The following is a 20,121-nucleotide window of genomic DNA, read 5'->3' on the forward strand; positions in this document are numbered from 1 at the left end:
CTCTCACTCCCCTACTCACACCCTCTTTATACAGTTTCCAGGGATGACCTCTGGTTCTCCCTTGATCTCCCACTATTCGCTGTAGAACTTCTCCACCATTGATCCTATAGCAACCCCTTACCAACTTGTAGGTCTCTATCATATCTCCCCTCTTCCTTCTCTCCACTAGTCTCTGCAAATTACATCTTTTCAATCTTTCCTCATACTCGACATTCCAGAGGTCAGAAACTACCTTAGTCAGTCGCCTTTGGACCCTTTCCAACATCTCTTCATCCTTCTGAAAACCAGGTGACCAAATCTGGGCACAATAGTCCATGTGTGGCCTAATCAAAGCCTTATACAATGGAACAAGAATCTCCCTACTTCTACATGTCAGTGTCCTCCTCATCATTCCCAGAAGTCTTTGTGTTGTCTTCACAATTTTGGCGATGTGACCCCTAAATTTTAGATCCTTATCCACTATCACTCCCAGATCTCTTATTTCCTCTACTTCCAACAATATATTTTCACCAAGCATAAATTCTGCATCCCATCTTTGTTTTCCAAATTTTAAAACCTTACATTTTGCAACATTGAACTCACATCCCCATTTGCTTGCCCAATCACTCAATTTATTCAAGTCTTCTTGCAAGGCCACAACATCTTCACTACTCTTTATGGTTCGTCCCAACTTTGCATCATCTGCAAACAACTGAATATCTCCATCCAAATCTTCGCCAATATCATTAATATACAAGTTAAATAGTAATGGCCCTAAAACAGATCCCTGAGGCACTCCACTAGTGACTTTCCTTTTCCTGGATATTGCACCCCCATACACAACTTGTTGATACCTATCAGATAGCCAGTCTCCAATCCAATGCACTAATCTAATATCCAACCCCATCTGCTCTAGTTTGACTGTCAACTTATCATGAGGCACTCTATCAAAAGCTTTTGCGAAATCCAAGTATATTACTGTGTATCCTTCTCCTCTGTCCAAGGAAGCAGTCACTTTATTGTAATAAGTAAGTAGATTACTAAAACACGACCTCCCTTTAGCAAATCCATGCTGTCCATCAAAGATTATACCATTGTTGTCAACCCAACTCTGGATCCTAGTTCTCACAAGCTTCTCCAACAACTTAACCACAACACCTGACACACAGATAGGCCTATAGTTTGATGCTTGAGTTCGATCTCCTCCTTTATGAAGTGGCACAATCTTGCCCTCCTTCCACTCTTTAGGGACTTGACCAAGTGCAAGACTCGTATTAAAAAAATATGTCAAGGCAGGTGTCAACTCTCTGGCACATTCCTTCAGAATACGCGGTGATATATTATCAAGTCCCACAGCCTTATTTACATCTAGTTTACTCAACTCCCCAAACACCTCTTGCTCACTTACAGTCAGTCTCTCCTCCCCATCATCAACTGCTCTTAATCTCTCCATGAAGTCACATTCACAAGATTGAAAGATCTTTATGAACTGCTCATTAAGTATCTCCACCACACATTCTGCAACAGCTGTCTTTATACCATTTCCTCCAATCAATGTCATCCTTCCATAATCATTCTTTCTTTTGCTGGCTACATATCGAAAGAACTCCCTAGGATTCTTTTTAGCTTCATTAGCTAACTGCTGTTCATACCTCTCTTTAGCTACTCTCACCAACCAAGTCACTCTCCTTGCCTGGTCTTTGTAGAACTCATGAAATTGGTTACTTCCACTTCTCTTATGCTGCCTCCACAATGCCCTTTTTCTCTGTATTGCATGCTTAATCTCTTTATTCATCCATCTCACACCTAACTTATTTAACCTTCTCACCCGTGGTATACATTTAGACATTGCATCCACTAAATATTTTTTGAAAATCCCCCAAGCTGCATTGATCTCTTTTCCAGCTAACTCCTCATTCCATGCTACACCTGCAAGCTGTCTCCTGAGCTCTTCATAATCACCCCCCTTGTAGTTCCACATATACCCTTTTTTCACAGGGGTCCTTGCACTGCTGGCAACCACCCAAGTAATCACCTCATGGTCACTTTCGCCAATTGGTGGATGATTTGATACCTCATTGATAATTACATCCTCCGATGAGATGACCAAATCCAAGACCCTTAATCCTCTTGTGCCCTCTGTTACATACTGTCTGAGGTAGTTATCCCTCAAAAACTCAAGAAACTCATTTTCTTTACTTCCAGTTGCTATCTCTTCATTCCAATCTATATTGCCATAATTAAAATCACCCATAATGATCATCCTTTTCTTATTTGCTTGGCTTATTTGACTATACATTTCACTATCACCACCATCCACATTACCAGGTCTATAACAACATCCCACCAAGTATTTGAATCTATTCACCTCTATCTCACACCATACTGCCTCAAAACCACTATCCAGGCTGAAATCAGAGCCCTGGAACCTGAAACACTAAGAAGTGTCATGAAAAATGTCTTAGAAAGGGCATGTTTGTGTAAAGCAGAAAATAGATGCTATTCACAAGATTTGATTTTTCACACCTAGTGTAAATTTATTTCCTATGTATACTGTATATGGTGCTATGGTATTTTAAAAAACAAAAAAAAAGGAGTTATTAAATACTGAAACCCCTTCATGACTTTTGGCCCACCCTGTACTATAAATTAAAGATGCCAAGAAATTATATTTTTCATTTAATCCTTTATCCAAGTGTAAACAAATGAAATTTGCATGTGAAGTAACTTCATGACTGGGCAACTCAATCATATATAAATGTTAATGACTTCACATTACTTTCCTTAGTGCATATAATGCATTACTTCAACCTTGGTATCATTCTGGGTCTGGCTCCCATTGATGAGATCTCAATAAAGGTCGAAACCAGTCTGAGTAGTGACTTCTCATAGTGCATAGCATTATACATGTCTGAAAGGATATGTGCTTTGCATTATGGGATACTAAGACAAGTGATGTGCAGTCATTAGACTATATACGAGTTGCCCAGTCGTGAAGTTACTTCACAAGCAAACTTTGTTTGTTTACACTTGACTAAAGGATTAAACTAAGAATATAATTTCTTGGCATCTTTAATTTATGAATGCTACAATAATTTAGTCCATCCTTGTATAGCATATACTGTATTGTGTTGAACTATGATCATGCTATTGCAATACTAGATGTTAGCATGTCATGGTAATTTTAGTCTGTTGTACTCTTCATAACATCGTGAAATACATTAGAACATCAGTTTTTCTGTGGTTTGATTGAATTAGCTAATAAATAAATTAATTTTATATACTTACTTTATTTCTAAGTTGTTTCAGTTCCTAATATATTTTTGCATCAGACTGTTGTAATGGGGGTCACTACTTATTTCTCAATTAGTCCATTCTATGTCTACACTTCCTCATGGTCCCTATCATTCTGAAATTCATCATTTGCTTGGAAAACTAAGAAAGGTATTACTTTTTGCTTCCCTTTTTAAATATTTATCTGCTTTTTTTCTGTTGCATTGTAACATTTAGTGACTGACTTCCTGGATCCATTTATTTCTAGCTTTCAGTTAGAAATTGTTCTTGTTTAATTATGGATGAGAAAGAAAATTGTGCTAAATGAATATAAATATTATGCTGTATATTCTAATAGAGTAATGCTTCTAAATGAAAATTTTTATAGTGCACTGTAGAGGTCGGAAAACTCTGGGATGATTCTCAACTCGTGTTTTATGATCTTTGTATCCTTTTTTTTTATTATGTTTCCTGCTACATTTCATATTCTATATAGAATTATAAAAAGTAAAAATAGTGTAGAATGTGGGTATGTATGTATATAATTTGGTGCATTTTTACTATAACATAAATAAAATTTTATGACATGTAAATAATAATATTGTGTAAAGATGTGTGCAGTAATCCCTCAGTTATTCAGTGGTTATAGTGGGAAATTGATTTTTTCTCTGATAATTTAGGTATGTTTTAGAAATACAATTTTATTAATACAGACCAGTTTACAATAAAAACATTTATTAAAACCTACCAGTTTCGCCAGCAAACTGTCTGGCTTTTTCAAGGCATTACGGAGATATGAAAGCTAGTAAATGCAAATTGAAAGGAACATATAAAACGTTGTAAACCAAACTAGTAGCTATGGTTGCACGTTTCGCGTGACAGAGATGACTTATTGTTCTTATTCATTATCACGCATGCATGTTTGTTGTAGACTTGTAATGTGATTACTGGCTAGCTGTAGTTCAGATTGATTGAGAGAGAGAGGATCAAATTTTTCCACGAACTATTTAGAATTGCATCCTGATTTCTGTTGAGGTTTCCACCAGTTATTAATACTATTGTGGCTTCCTTAAATACACGATGCCTGTAGTCGTCATCGAGATATGGCATGGAGCTGTTTTGCCAATCTATCGTGTGGTTAGATGTGCAGAAATGATGTGCTAAGCCGGAAGAGATGCTTCTGTTGTGGTTTACATCACCAACATGTTCTTTTTGTCTAATTTCTAAACTTCGTGAAGTTTGTCTGATGTAGGCAAGACCACAGGAGCAGGGAATGTAATATACTCTAAGCTGTCTTGCCATATGATGAATATATCATCCACATATCTCCACCATGTAGATGGTCTCGGAGAGATTGCAGAGAGAATTTCTTTTTCAAGTTTTTCCATGAAAAGGTCTGCACAAGATGGTGATAGTGGGCTTCCCAGCTGCAATCTCTCCGAGACCATCTACATGGTGAAGATATGTGGATGATATATTCATCATATGGCAAGACAGCTTAGACAACCTAAAATCGTTTGTGGATAAAATCAACTCAATACATAGCAAGATAAAATTCACTCTGGAAGTAGAAAACAACAACCAACTGCATTTTTTAGATATCTTGATAAAAAAAACAACCCAACAGTGTCAAATTATCCATTTACAGAAAACCCATAGATACTGGAAGATATCTTCATTATACTTCAAACCATCACAAGACACACAAACTGAGTATTATCCACATGTTGAAACATAGAGCCAAAAAGTTTATATCAGAAGAGGAGGATACACAGAATGAACTCTCACTAATAGCCAACACATTATCACAAAATGGATATCCTCAAAACATCATCAAAAAATATCTATACAATGACAACCCCAGACAAGAAGACTCCCACTGTTAGCACATTTCTACAGTAGTGATACCTTTCATCAAGTCAATTTCTTATCAAATAGCAAGAATACTAAGAGCCCACAACATCAGAGTGGTCTTCAACCCAACCACCAACATCAGACAAGTTTTAGGATCTCCAAAAGATAAAGTTCCGTTCTACAAATATTCAGGAGTATATTACATTCCCTGCTCCTGTGGTCTTGCCTACATCGGACAAACTTCACGAAGTTTAGAAATTAGACAAAAAGAACATGTTGGTGATGTAAACCACAACAGAAGCATCTCTTCCGGCTTAGCACATCATTTCTGCATGTCTAACCACACGATAGATTGGCAAAACAGCTCCATGCCATATCTCGATGATGACTACAGGCATCGTGTATTTAAGGAAGCCACAATAGTATTAATAACTGGCGGAAACCCCAACAGAAATCAGGGTGCAATTCTAAATAGTTCGTGGAAAAACTTGATCTTCTCTCTTAATCAATCTGAACTACAGCTAGCCAGTAATCACATTACAAGTCTACAACAAACACGCATGCTTGATAATGAATAAGAACAATAAGTCATCTCTGTCACGCGAAACGTGTAACCATAGCTACTAGTTTGGTTTACAACATTTTTTATGTTCCTTTTAATTTGCATTTACTAGCTTTCATATCTTCGTAACGCCTTGAAAAAGCCAGACAGTTTGCTGGCGAAACTGGTAGGTTTTAATAAATGTTTTTATTGTAAACTGGTCTGTATTAATAAAATTGTATTTCTATTATAAAACGACCAAAAATGTATAATTTAATTAGGTATATTTTACTGAAGGTCTCTACCAAAAGTCAACTGACGCTCTAATCCAGGGATGTCGATCGTGGAGCGATGTTTGGTGGATCTCTGGTGTATTCCTCCTTACTTACAAATTTAATTAAAACTGAAAACATAATATTTTATTTATCATTATTTTGTATTATTTTTAATTTGCTTTAAGTGTATTGCTATTGTTTATTTATTTTTCATTAAAATTGTCAAATCAGTAATTTTCTTATAAGTCTGGGTAAATGAATTAATTTGGATCAGTGGAAGTCAAACAGCGAGCCGAGTGAATACAATTATAAGCAAAGTGTAAAAACTCGATTGTAGCTTAAATATTAAATATTCCAAAGCACATTAGATCGATTTTTTACTTAGGTTAAGTCCCATGCGAATATTGTAAAAAAAATAAGCTTTGTTTGTCTCGGTATAGTTTGCATTAGATGTTTTTGTAAATAACTTTTGAAGCTAACTGTATATACTGCTTTAATAAGAATATGTTAGAGTGTTAAAAACAAAGGCAATGTTTTTGTTGCCGAAGCTGTACATGGTGGCATTAGAAAGATTGTTATTGAAACTTGTATGTATGAGAAAGGCTTGCACGCTCTAAGTGTAAACATCTCCGAAGTCAGTCAGAAAGAGTTCAAACAACTTTCCGATGGCCAGCAACTTACAATCAAAAGAAAGCAGAGTAGAACAAAAGGCGTGCCGAACTTGAAACGTAAGATGAAAGACTCGTACCGATTCTTTGGGGGTTGCCAAACTTCTATTGCGAGGTCTCAGAGGAGGCCTAATAAAAAGGGTCTGAAGCAAGCAGAAGGGGCCTTGGTTCCAGAATTGCTGTCAGAGAGGAGGCTGCCCAGTGCAGAGTTGCCATCAGAGTGACTGCATGGATCCATGTTGCTTGAGAGAGGAGTTTCCCGCTTACAGAAAGGAACTTTTCGGTTCGAGACGTCGCTAGAGAGAGATTACTTCCAGGTTACAGACAAAGTTTCAAATTGCTGAAAGGAAGAGTTCCAATTGCCGGAGAAAAGTTTCCAGGCCAGGTTAATGTCAGACATTCACCAGTGTGTTGCATTTTCATTATAATTTGATGAATCAAGCGACTTCACTGATATTGCTCAGTTAATGGTATTTATTCGCATGGTATGTCAAGATTATTCAAGTAAAGAACTTTTGAAAATTATACCATTATTGGGAAGGACTAGGGGAGAAGACATTTTTTCGGCATTTGATAAATTTGTGAAACAACACAAACTTCTGCTTTTTAAACTTTTGTCTATTACTACTGATGGTGCTCGTGCAGTGATAGATACTGTATTATTCACCAACAAGTACTGAGTAGTAAAAGATTAAACACAAAAGATGTTTTGGATATTACATTTAAAATTGTAAATTCTGTTCAAGGAAAAGCCCTGCAACGCCAGTTACTGAAATTACAGGCATATGATGATAGGGAACTTCTGTTGTACAATAATGTTTGCTGGCTCAGCAGAAGTCAATTTTTAGAAATATTTCTTGTATTAATTAACGATATAAAAAATTGTCTTGATGAAAAAGGAGATATTTATCCACAATTGAGTGATAAAAGTTGGTTGTTACACTTATCATTTTTAGTAGATTTCTGTACGAAAATAAGCAATTCAAATTTAGAGTTACAAGGTAGAGATAAAAATTTAACTGACTTGTTAAGTTCAATAAAAACTTTCCAACATACTTACTTTTATTAAAGAAAAATATAGACCGTGAATTTAGACATCTCCCATATTTATTAAAATTTTTTGAACAAAATCAAGAAAGGCTTCACTATGATTTAAAAGAATTTATTCGTGAAATAGAATTAGTTCAGGAAGAAATAAATTCAAGATTTAAAGATTTTAATAAAACTGAAATGATTGTATCTTTTGTCAATAATCCATTTCAAGAAAACTTGAACATCACAGAAATTTCAAATAAAATTAGTGGGCTGTTTGATATAAAACCAAGCTGAAGTAGAACTTGAGATAATAAACATTCAGACTAGCTTACATTTAAAATCAATAAACAGTGAAGTCATTTGGAAGTATGTACATGAAAAATTCCCAATATTAACTGATATTGCACGAAAAATTTTGTTGTGTTTCGGATCAACATACTTGTCAGAATCCGCTTTTGCAAATATGACCATCATAAAAAATCAATTAAGAAACCAAATTACAAATGATCATTTGGATGATTGTCTGCGATTAGCCACTTCTTCGTATCAACTTGACTTTGAAAATATTGCGAGGTCCAAACAATGCCAAATTTCACATTAACTTCTTTTTTTTTTTAATCAACCAGCATTTCCTGTAACTTGTGAGTTTGTAATCAATCTGTTGTTTTTTTTTCTAACTTTGGTCTTTCAAAATAGAAAATAAATATTTTATTCCAATATATATATATATATATATATATATATTTTTTTTTTTTTGTTGTTGTTAAAATAATTAAAAGTGATAAATAAATTTTTAAATACACAAATAAAGTTTTTACTTGTGTATTTTTTTTAGTTGTTTATTTATGCTCAATCAGATATCAGGTTGGGGGTACGTGATCTATATAATAGAGTAGATCACCGAATAACTTATAAGAAAGTAGATCGCCAAATAACTTATAGAAAAGTAGCTCACGTAGTAAAAAAGGTTGAACACCACTGCTCAAATCCATTCATGTGTTTCTTAATTCGGGGTTTGATTATTTGACAATTGGATAATTGAGAATTACTGTAATTCTGACTATTGCAATATGCTTTATTTTGTAGAAGTGTGGCCCTCTGTGGTTTTTTTCATTGGACTTATCATTATCATCAAATTCCTGACATGTACTCTAAAGGGGTGTACACGATATGATAGTGCAACATGAAAAACTTACATCATTACTAACTTTCTATCTACAAATTTCCTCCAAATCAATCTGTTACCTGTCAAGACTCCAACATTATCAGATTTTATATTTCTATCTTCTAAGGCACTTTTTACTGTTTCAATCCACCTATATCTTGGTATTCCTCTTGGTCTTTCTCCTGCCAACCTGGCAGAGAACGCTTGTTTTGCTAATCTTTTCTCTCCCATTTTGTTTTAAGTGACCATACCACCTGAGATTAGTTCTTTCCTAATATCCTCATTTTTAATGTGATATGATACACGTGACTAATTGATAGACTAATTTCACCCTGAGCACTAGTCAATTGCTCAGGGTGAAACAATTAAAAAATATATTATGCAATAATTAGAAGCTTACTTTATGTGGCACTTCCCAGCCTAGAACTACAGGGTGTTCGGGATAAATTTGACAGTTTCGTAAGGAAAAAGAAAATCTTCTTTGTATCTATTAAATTTAATGAATTGACAAAAAAACATTACAGGCAGAGTTAATTACAATACTATCAACAAGATTTACTCAAAATAACCACCATTAGCATCGATCACAGCTTCAATTCTGCTTCGGAACCTCGAACAAGCTGATGCTACAGTCTCCCTGGGAAGGGCCGCAAAAACTGTTTTAATTTTATCCATTAACTGGGCTTTTGTATTACTGGAAGTGCGATTGGTGTCTTTTTCAACTGCGCCCCATACAAAATAATCCATGGGGTTAAGGTCTGGGGAGTTTGGAGGCCAAACATTTGGACTGGTGAAGTCGTAGAAATTTTCAGACAACCATTTTTGACTTTTCCCAGAGGTGTGGCAAGGGGCCGAATCCTGCTGCCATACATACGGCCTACCATTGGCTACCCTTGTTATCCAGGGCTTGACTACAGTTAGCAACTCCACGAACAAAGCCCGAATTCCAATGCCAGGGTTCTTCAACACCTGTTCCTGCAGATTTGCGAGGAATTCTGCTGTACGAACGCAATCAGATCGTCTGCTAGGGATCTTTCTTCTTGCTACATCCTCGTAGTCACCATTGCAAGTCTCTAGTTCATGCCTGATTGTTTTTACTGTATTCAGGGAGCATTGGGCAGCAGTCGTAATATCCTTATTTTGATGGCGGGCACGAATCATCATGATACAAGTTATTCTCTTCCATGATTCAGGTGGGTTCCAGCTATCCATCCTTTCTGACATCTTGTATATGAATGAAGAAGGGTCCAAACTTTTAAATGAAGAGAAGTGTGTGTTAATACATGTAACTTACGGAAAAATATAATTAATTATAAATATGTCAAATTTATCCCGAACACCCTGTATAAGTTTCATCATCATCAAATTCCTGACATGTACCCTCAAGGGGGTGTACAGGATATGATAGTACTACATCAAAAATTTACATCAATAATAACTTCCTATCTAAAATTTTCCTCCAAATCAGTCTGTTACTTGTCAAGACTCCAACATTATCAGATCTTATATTTCTATCGTCTAAGGCACATTGTACCGTATCAATCCCCCCCCCCCCTATATCTCTGTCTTCTTCTGGGTTGTTTTCCTGCCAACCTGGCAGAGAACACTTGTTTTGCTAATCTTTCCTTGCCCATTTTGTTTAAGTGACCATACCACCTAAGATTAGATCTGCTAATGCATTCCTGGATGCTGACAATATCAAGTTCTTTCCTGATAAAGTTAAAACTGGTTTGATATATAGCTAATTTAGTGTTCTGACTAATTTCTCTCTTATTCCATATCAATTTATTCAGTCGACTTCCTATCATGCCAGTTTTGTTGATTCTGTTGTCTATTTCCATATGTAATTTACCGTCTTCACTAAAAATCATGCCAAAGTAGCTGAAATGTTTTACTTGTTCCACAGGTGCTCCGTTCACAACACAGTTGACATTTTCAATGATTCTGCCTATTTTCATTGTCTTTGTCTTGTTATTGCTGAACTTCATGCCATATCTATTACAACAGTTATTCAATTTAGTCAGAGAATCTTGCAAACTTGTAGCGGATTTATTTAGAAGTATAACATCATCCACATAAAGCAAAGAGCTGATATTGACATCTCCAATTCTGATATTATGTTTAATACCACTTTCCTTCATAATGTGATCCATATAGATAATGAATAACAGAGGGGATAATGTACATCCTTGTCTCATGCCAAATTTAACATTAAACAATCTTCCTGTACTTCCTTCACTTCTAACTTATTTGAGTTGCTGACTTGCAACTCAAATAAAGACTAAGTATTGCTTGATATAATGCCCCATTGACACCATATAACTGTAGCGTATTGAATAGCCTCTCTCTCTTGCACCTTGTCATATGCCTTTTCCAGATCAACAAAACTTAAATTTAGATCTTTGTTATATTCCCATGCTTTCTTAACTATTTGTCGTAAAGTGAAGATCTGATCTGACAGCCTCTATTTCGCCTGAATTCAGCTTGTTCTTCACCAAACTTTTCTTACACAATTCTTCTCAACCGTTTCTCAAGTATAATGGCATAAATCTTGCCAGAAACACCCAGTAGGGAAATACCTCTGTAATTCTCACATTCAGTTTTATTTTCCTTTTTTTATATGGGTACTAGTAGAGCTCTACTCCAATCATCAGGAATTCTTCCTTCTGTCTAGGTCTTCTGAACCATGCAGGCAGCCACTGTAAGACTTTTATACCACCACACTTCAGCATTTTTGGTTGAATATCATCTATTCCTGCTGTCTTTCCACATTTCAAGCCTTTGATGGCTTTTTCTATTTCAAATATGGATATGTATTCCTGATTGTATGCCGGTTGAGTGTTTTTTACCACTGTGCTATCACTGCTTGTTTCATTTAGCAATTTTTCAAAGTAATTACTCCACTCTTCAAGAATATCTTTTTCTTCCATTTTCATGTCACCTTTATCACTCCGTTTACAGCACTCTTTCCTCCATTTCTAAGCTTCTTCAGCAACCTCCAGAATATCTTACCACCTTCTTGATATTTATTTTCTATATTCTTGCCAAAGTCCTCCCATTACTTTTGTTTAGCTAGTTTTACGTAGTGTTTAACTTTCTTACATTTGTCTCTCTATTCTCTAAGAGCAAAAGCTGACTTATTTGCCAGGAACTTTTGATATGCTTTCTTCTTTTCCTTCACTGTCTCTTTAACTTCCTATGTCCACCATGGAGTTTTGATTTTTCTATCCTTGCAGACAACCTCACCACATGCCTCTCTTGCTGAATCATTCAGGGTTTTCTTCAAGGCTTGCCACTGAATCTCCAAGTTTTGGTTCCTGTTCTCAAACTCTTTCATTTTTTCTTCAATAATCTTTGTGTATTTTTGTCTACAGTTCACATCTGAGAGCTGCTCGACTTTTATTCGCTTTAAAATTATCTTACATGTCATTCTTTTGAATATGAAATTCAATTTTATCCTGCTCAAGACTAAATAGTGATCACTTCCAATTTCAAATCCTCTGTTCACTGTGGTGTCCTGCACCAGGGAGAAAACATCACTATCAACAATAACTTAGTCAATGAGACTTTTCTTATTCCTTGCCTCTTCTCTCCATGTGAATTTGTGCACATTTTTATGTTGGAACATGGTGTTAATAATAACCAGTCCATGTCCTGAGCAGAAATCCAACAAATATTTGCCATTATTATTAACTTTGCTCTTTTCTCCAAATTTTTCCAAAATATTTTTGTATGTTTGACGATCATTTCCTACTCTACTATTTAGATTCCCAACAAGGACCAACTTTTCCTTTTTCATCGTGTCAGTAGCTTTCTCTGGAACCTCAAAAAATTCCTCCACTTCTACCTTAGTAGAACCGTCTGTGGGACCATAGGCACAAATAAGTCTCATTGTCCAATTCTCTATTCTGATATTTTCCGATATCACTCTACTTGAGACTGCCTGCCATTTAAGAAGATTAGCCTTGTATTTTGTGTTGAATACTATGGCTACTCTTTCTTTTTCCTTGATTGTCATTGCCTGAATATAACATTTTGTATTTATTGCTCAGAAAGATCTCACCAGTTTTTGTCTTTTTTTGTTTCAGTCACTGCTATTATGTCGATCTGGTACTCATCTAATTCCTCAGCTAGCTCCATTTCTTTGCCATTGAGGCTTCTTATGTTGATAGTATCGATCTTTAACTCTGGTGAAATTGAGTTGGGTTGTGCTTTCAGATTTGTTTCATAGATGCACTAATTATTATTATCCTAAGACCCCATGGGGTAATACCCATCTAAGAGGTCTCTTTTGTCATACACACAGCTCATCATATTGCACTTTAAACACGTTAATGAATGATTGGAATGTACTGCAGACTTTATGCTCTCAGGCAGTACATTCTAGTCTTTCACAACTCTCCATGCAGAAAACCTGCTTCTCACACCCTCCTCATACAGCTTCCAGGGAAGACCTCTTGTTCTCCCCCAATCTCCCGCCATTTTATGAATAACTTATTCAACGTTAATGCTATAACAATTACTTACCTGTACATGTCTATCATATCAGCCCTCTTCCTCCTATCCACTACACTGCAAATTACATTGCATATTCAACATTCCAGAGATCAGAAACTATTTCGGTCAATCATGTCTGAATATTCTCCAACACCTCTGCATCCTTTTGAAAACAAGATGACCAAATCTCTGCACAGTATTCCACATGTGGCCTATTATACAATGGAACTAGAATCTCCTTACTTCTACAAGTCAGTGTCTTCCTCATCATTTCCAAAATTCGTTGTGTCGTCCTCATAATTTTGGTATATTCTATTCAATCTATTCGAGTCTTGTAAGGCCACAACATCTCTATTCTTCATAGTTCGATCCAACTTTGCATCATCTGCAAACTGCTGAATATCCCATTCCAAATCTACCAATATCATTAACATATAGATTAAACATTCATTTCAGACAAATGTGAGGTGACTACAACCGTATTATAAATAATTATTTTAATTTCCCGACATTTTAATCTCATATTAAGATTTAACCATGGCCTGGACAATGACGAACTCTCACTACTTAGCAAAGGTTTAAAATTTTGCTGTAACACCCAGGACAATTAACAAATTAGATTTTATATACCATATTGAAAAATGCTTAAGATTTCCCACAACCACCATAGCTGATAAAATATGTTTGAAAACCTCAAATTTTTTTAATTTAAATAATACGAAAACAATAACTAGCAACCTAACCAAAACTGACCAGCTGTGAAATCACTAAAATCAAATCCAGACATCGTAATCACTAGAGCCGATAAAGGCAGTGCCACAGTTATTTTTAGCCAAATAACATATTTAGAAAAAAAGGAATCAGTGAGTCTCAGATAACAGCACCTATCAACTTGTTAACTAAAACCCAACCAATTGGATAAAAAAGAAAACCAAAAAGTTACTTAAATTTGTCACTTCTTGGTCCGAATTAAAAAATTACTTCCGCACTATGCTCGTTCCTCAAGAAGTTACGGTTTATCCAAGATTCATAAACAGAATGTATCTCTCCAGCCGATAGTTGAAGACATAGACAGTTCCACTTATCATTATTATTATTATTATTATTATTATTATTATTATTTTGACACCTCCAGGGAGTCCAAAGACTCATCGAGGGAGAGTGTGCCGACAGCATCGAACGATTGGTCCCCTTCCAACTACTAACTGCGCTCAAACTTACTTAACTGAGCCATTAGTAGCAGAGGCTCTACCAATCGACCAACCTTCGCCGGCTAAGGTTGGTCGATTGGTCAAGAAACTATCGTCAACACTCAAGGAGTCAGTAGGTCATATTCCCCTCCTATATTAAAAACACACAGCCCTTTGTAAACAAAGACATCACACTGGATAAAAAGTGATCTATTAGTCAGTTTTGACATCTCTGTATCCTTCACAAATGTCCCAATCAATGATGCAATTCTTTAACAGAACAAATTCCCTCCTGATATCACAGCGTTCTTTGCATGTGTACTCTGTTCTGGCTAATTTGTGTGGCAAACACTATTTATCTACAAAAAGAAGGCACAGCCATAGGCTCACCATTATCCACCTCCAATTGCTACCTTTTATATGGAAGTTTTTTTTCTAGCAACATGCTGTAGTTTCCTCTCCTTTAAAACCCAAAGTCTGGCATAGATATGTTGACAATGTTTTGACTATCTGGTCCCCTGGCCGCCAGGCATTAGACACTTTCCTCAGCCACCTAAACAAACATCACAAACGCATGCAATTCACAATTGAGATGGAAAGGCAGAACACAATTCCTTTTCTAGGTACACTTGTCACACGGCTTCCTTCTGGCAGTCTTTCCTTCACTGTTTACTGGAAGCCTATAAATACTGGCTAATATATACATGTAAACTCTTACCACCACCCAACACAAAATCTAGGTGTCATTAACAAACTAAAAAACAGGGCTTTGAAGATTTGCTCCAATGAACAAGCACTTAAAGATGAATTAAAAGTTATCAGCAGTACCTTTCTAAAAAAATGGCTACAGCCAAAATACTATCAACAAAATACTTCACAAGACCTCACTTAAAAACAAAAATAAACTAAATTACAATAAAATTATAACCATTCCATACATTAACGGGATATCAGATAAAAAACAGAACAATTCAGAAATACAACCTTTAAACCACCTGCAGAATTAACTTACTCAACTCATCCAAGGATCCACTTCCTCTGCTGGCCCGCCCTGAGGTATACCGTATTCATTGTACCTATTTGCATTTGCCCTATACAGGGGAAACAGGGCGCACAATTCCTATCCAAAAAAAGGAACCTAAATGGCACATTAAATTTAATAACTGTGGTAAAGCTGGCTTTTCTGATCATTCCCTGAATACTCTACATATAATTGACTGGAAAGGCACCTGTTGTTTTGCATCACACTAAAATGTGGTATGAACTTAAATTTAAGGAAGCCTGTGAAATTCTTATCAGCCACCCTAATATTAACAATAATTAGGGTGTAATAATCCCAAATATATAGAAGGCACATATTCTACCCATATAACCTTTCTACCTAAGAGTTAATTATAAATAGGACTATAGGTGATCCAGAATCTTAACTCTAACATAACTCTCATGTTAAATTAGGACATCACTTTTGCTGTGATAACACTATCTATATGAAATTGTTCTCTGATGTTGTCATAAATAGATTATAGTTTTGTAGTTTTGATCTAGTTATTTTATTTTATTTAATTTTTATTTATTTAAATTATTTTTTTCACTAGAGGTCAGGCCTTTATCAAATAAGCATTGATCAAATCATTGTCTCTTTGTCATACAGTGTGAAATGTAATATAGCTTCTCTCTGTGTGTGTGTGTGTGTGTATATATATATATATATATATGTAGAAAGTATTTTACCTTGGGTATAATAAATGTTAAAAATACCAAGCTATTTTAAACCTGGTTTTTATATATTAAGAATAGTGATCAGAGCTTATTCTATCTTTACCATGAGTTGCCTTGACTTGCACTACTTTGAGGGTCAGCTAGACTTGCAATATGTGCAGGTGCAAACTTGACTTGTTTGTCTGTTTGCTTACTTGAGAAATGGAGTAAAAATCAGGTTTAAAATTGCTTGGTATCTTTAACATAATGTGTGTGTGTGTGTGTGTGTGTGTGCGTGCGTGTGTGTGTGCGTGTGTGTACTCCAGATAATGACCTTAATATGAAGGTCGAAACATTGGGAAATTAAAATAATTATTTCTGTTGTAGTCTCCATAATTTGTCTGAAATGAATGCTGATCACTCAAGGAAAGGCTATAGGTTAAACGAAATAGCCCTAAAACAGACCCCTGAGGCACAACAATGACTGTATATATCTATATCAAAAATCTGGGAAAGTCTAATCAGGATAACTCATTAATTCATATTAATTTTATGTTATTTATTTATTATATGAATTTATTATTAATTCATATCTTTATTTCAATCATTTCTCTGCTTAAAAAATCCCCTTTAATACTTAGTGATATAACATCATGCGGCTTGTTCTATTTTTAATTAATCTATTGTTAGTATTCCACCTTGTATTTTTTTTTTTTTTAAACTGTTCTTGTAGTGCCACTGAAGATTGTCTGCTATTTCCAGACCGAAATATTTGGTTACTTAAATAGTTTACGTGCATATATATATATATACACACACACACACACACACACACACACACATATACATACATACAGGGTGGTTCAAAATTCCATGTACAAACTTTGAGGGGAGGTAGAGAACATCAAAATCAACCATATTCACATAGGAAAGCATGACCGGAAATGCCACTGGAAGGTACTAACAGGGACACAAAGATACAGAAATAACACATTTTTGAAAATTATGGAGACAACTACCATGTTTGAGTAAAGCTTGAGTTTAATATGAACCAAAATCCACACTCGATGTTTCAACCTTTATATCAAGTCATCTTCTGGAGCATATATACTATATAGAGAAACAAACTGCACTACAATCTACATCATGGTTTGCTAAAGTTACTGACCAACCATTACAACAATTATTGGCCTGACCTCTGGTGAAAAAAAAAACTTACTACTTCAATGCTAAAGTCCTATTATTAATATCTATTGGTTGTAGTTTTACATTGGGAGCAACAACAAGTCTATATATAAGGGGGACCGGAAAGTAATAAATTTTTGAACTACATTTTTAATATAAATTTATTAAATAACAAATTAACATTATTCAATTCTATAATCGCCATCGTTAATTATAACCTTATTCCAACTATCTACTAAGTTTAGAATTCCTTTTTTGAAAAAAGATTTTTCTTTGTAGGCAAAAAATGATATCAAACTCCTTTGGACATCATCTTGCGAATGGAAGGTTTTATTTCTTATGCTGTGTTCTAAGGACCTGAATAAGTGATAGTCACTAGGGGCAATATCCACCGAATATGGAGGATGTGGTAGAAGTTCTCAAAAAAAAAACCCTAATTTTTTCTTGAATCATTCTTGCAGAATGGGGTTTTGCATTATCTTGCTGCAAAATTACCCCTTTTCGATTGATAAGCGCAAGATGTTTGATTAACATTACTTGATGTAGTCTCTAATTGTTCACAGTAGATCGCTGCTGTGATTGTCTTACCTTGTTCCATGAGTTCGTAATGAATAATTCCATGAATATCCCACCAAACGCACAACAGAACCTTTTGTGGATGAAGTCCATCTTTAGGTGTTGAATTGGAGTTTGATTTCGAGAAAGCCACTGTTTTTTGCGTTTATTATTCTTATACAGCACCTATTTATCGTCACCAGTTACGACTTGTTCCAAAAAGGGGTCATTTTGTTGTCTGGTCAATAATGAATTGCAAATCGCCTGTCTCTGTGCTTTATTGTTTTCTGACAGTTCATGCGGCACCCATACACCCTTTTTAAGAACCTTGCCACTCTTATAAAAGTGCTCTTGGACAGTTGACCATGATGAATTAAGTTTCTCTGCTAATTCTTGTATGGTTTGTTTTGGATCTGATTCAACGAGAGTCTTAAGAGCATCGTCATCTAGAGTAAGAGGTCTTCCAGATCGAGAACGATCAGAGAGATAAAAATTTTTTTCTGCAAATCTCCTAAACCATCACTGACATTTGTGACATTCATGCCACCATTATTGTTGATGTTTGGGTGGTTTATCAGGATTTCGCAGGCTTCCTTAAATTTTCTTTCATACCAGGTTTTTGTATGGTGTAAAGAGTGGGTACTTTTCCAGTCAATTTGGTGTAAGGTGTTGAGAGTGTGATCTGAGAGGCCTGCTTCACCAGAATGGTTATATTTAATGTGTCTTATGTGTTCTTTCTTAAGTATAGGGATTGTACCTCCTGTTTCACCAATGTATGGTAAGTTACAGGTGCAGTGGATGCAATAAACTCCAGGATGTGTCAAAGGGAGGAGCGGATCCTTAGAGGAGTTGAATATGTTTTTAAGTTTTGTAGGTGGTTTAAAGGTGGCATTGAGATTGTAGTGGTGTAGGGTTCTGTTGATTTTTTCTGATAATCCTTTAATGTATGGGATGGCTATGGCTTTACTGTAATCTAGATTCTTTTTTGATGATGTTTTATGAAGTATTTTTGTTATAGCCATTATTTATAAATGTGTCGCTGATGATTTTTAGTTCCTGTTTCAGAGCTTGCTGGATAGAGCAAATTGTTATAGCTCTGTTTCTAAGAGTGTTAATGACTCCATATTTTTGTGATGGGTGGTGGTATGAATTAGCATGTATGTATTGGCCAGTGTGTGTGTGTCGGTTTGTTAGATTCAACCGTGAAGGATAGACTGCCTGAAGGAAGACGTGTGACCAGTGTATCCAGGAACAGGAGTGAGTTCTGATTTTCAATTTCGATCGTAAATTGTATGCATTCTTGTTGTTAGTTCAGGTGGCTAAGGAATATGTTTAGCATTTGTCGCCCATGTGGCCAGATAATGAACACATTGTCAACGTATCTAAGCCATACTGTAGGTTTTAGAGTGGAGGAATCGAGGACATTTTGCTCAAAAGTTTCCATATAGAAGTTAGCAATTGGGGGGATAGTGGTGAGCCCATGGCCGGTATTCTTTTTGTAGGTAAAATTTATTTTGCCACACGAAGTAACCGGAATGTAGTATGTGGGCAAAAGGACCATAATATCGGGTGGAAATTTGTTCCGTAGGAGAAGAATTGTGTCATTGATTGGGACATTTGTGAAAAGGGTAGAGACGTCGAAACTGACTAATATGTCATCTTTGTTGAGTGTTATGTTTTTAATTTTGTTTATGAAGTGTTGTATTTTTTTTTTTTTTCCACCAGAGGTCAGGCCAATAATTGTTGTAACGGTTGGTCAGTAACTTTAGCAAACCATGATGTAGATTGTAATGCAACTTGTTTCTCTGTATATAGTATATATGCTCCAAAAGATGACCTTGATATTAAGGTTGAAACATCAAGTGTGGATTTTGGTTCATATTAAACTAAAGTTTTACTCAAACATGGTAGTTGTCTCCATTATTTTCAATAATGTATTCGGATCACAGCTTATGCTTATAAAAGAAAGGATACAGAAATAACACAAGGCAGTAAGTAGTGTAAAAAACTTTATTAGGCTTAACTGAACAGTTCAATAGTAGTTGGGATACAAAATATGGTAAACGAGGGGCTTGTCTGCCATCTTGGCATTCGTAAAACGATGCATGTTCTTCGTTCAATGTCGAAAGCTTGAATGAGGAAGCCCCAATTGCTCACCTGGAGGACTGGTGAACAGTGCCACCTATCACTTTCAGGTGGCATTTCC

At 35.6% G+C, this 20,121-nt stretch overlaps 1 protein-coding gene across 2 annotated transcripts in view; it reads left to right on the forward strand.

The window, feature by feature from the left end:
- Positions 1-20,121, forward strand: part of LOC150096630 (meckelin) — a 575,505-nt gene that overhangs the window by 204,285 nt on the left and 351,099 nt on the right. For both annotated transcript variants that reach the window (XM_090408005.1, XM_090408006.1), the window contains one exon: positions 3,641-3,698. In XM_090408005.1, the coding sequence (XP_090264131.1) occupies positions 3,641-3,698 (58 nt within the window). The remainder of the gene's footprint in view (positions 1-3,640; positions 3,699-20,121) is intronic.

Source organism: Typopeltis vanoorti, chromosome 18 (assembly GCF_054136105.1).
Source record: "Typopeltis vanoorti isolate ZY-2024b chromosome 18, IOZ_Tvanoo_1.0, whole genome shotgun sequence".
NCBI classification, from domain to species: Eukaryota; Metazoa; Arthropoda; class Arachnida; order Uropygi; family Thelyphonidae; genus Typopeltis; species Typopeltis vanoorti.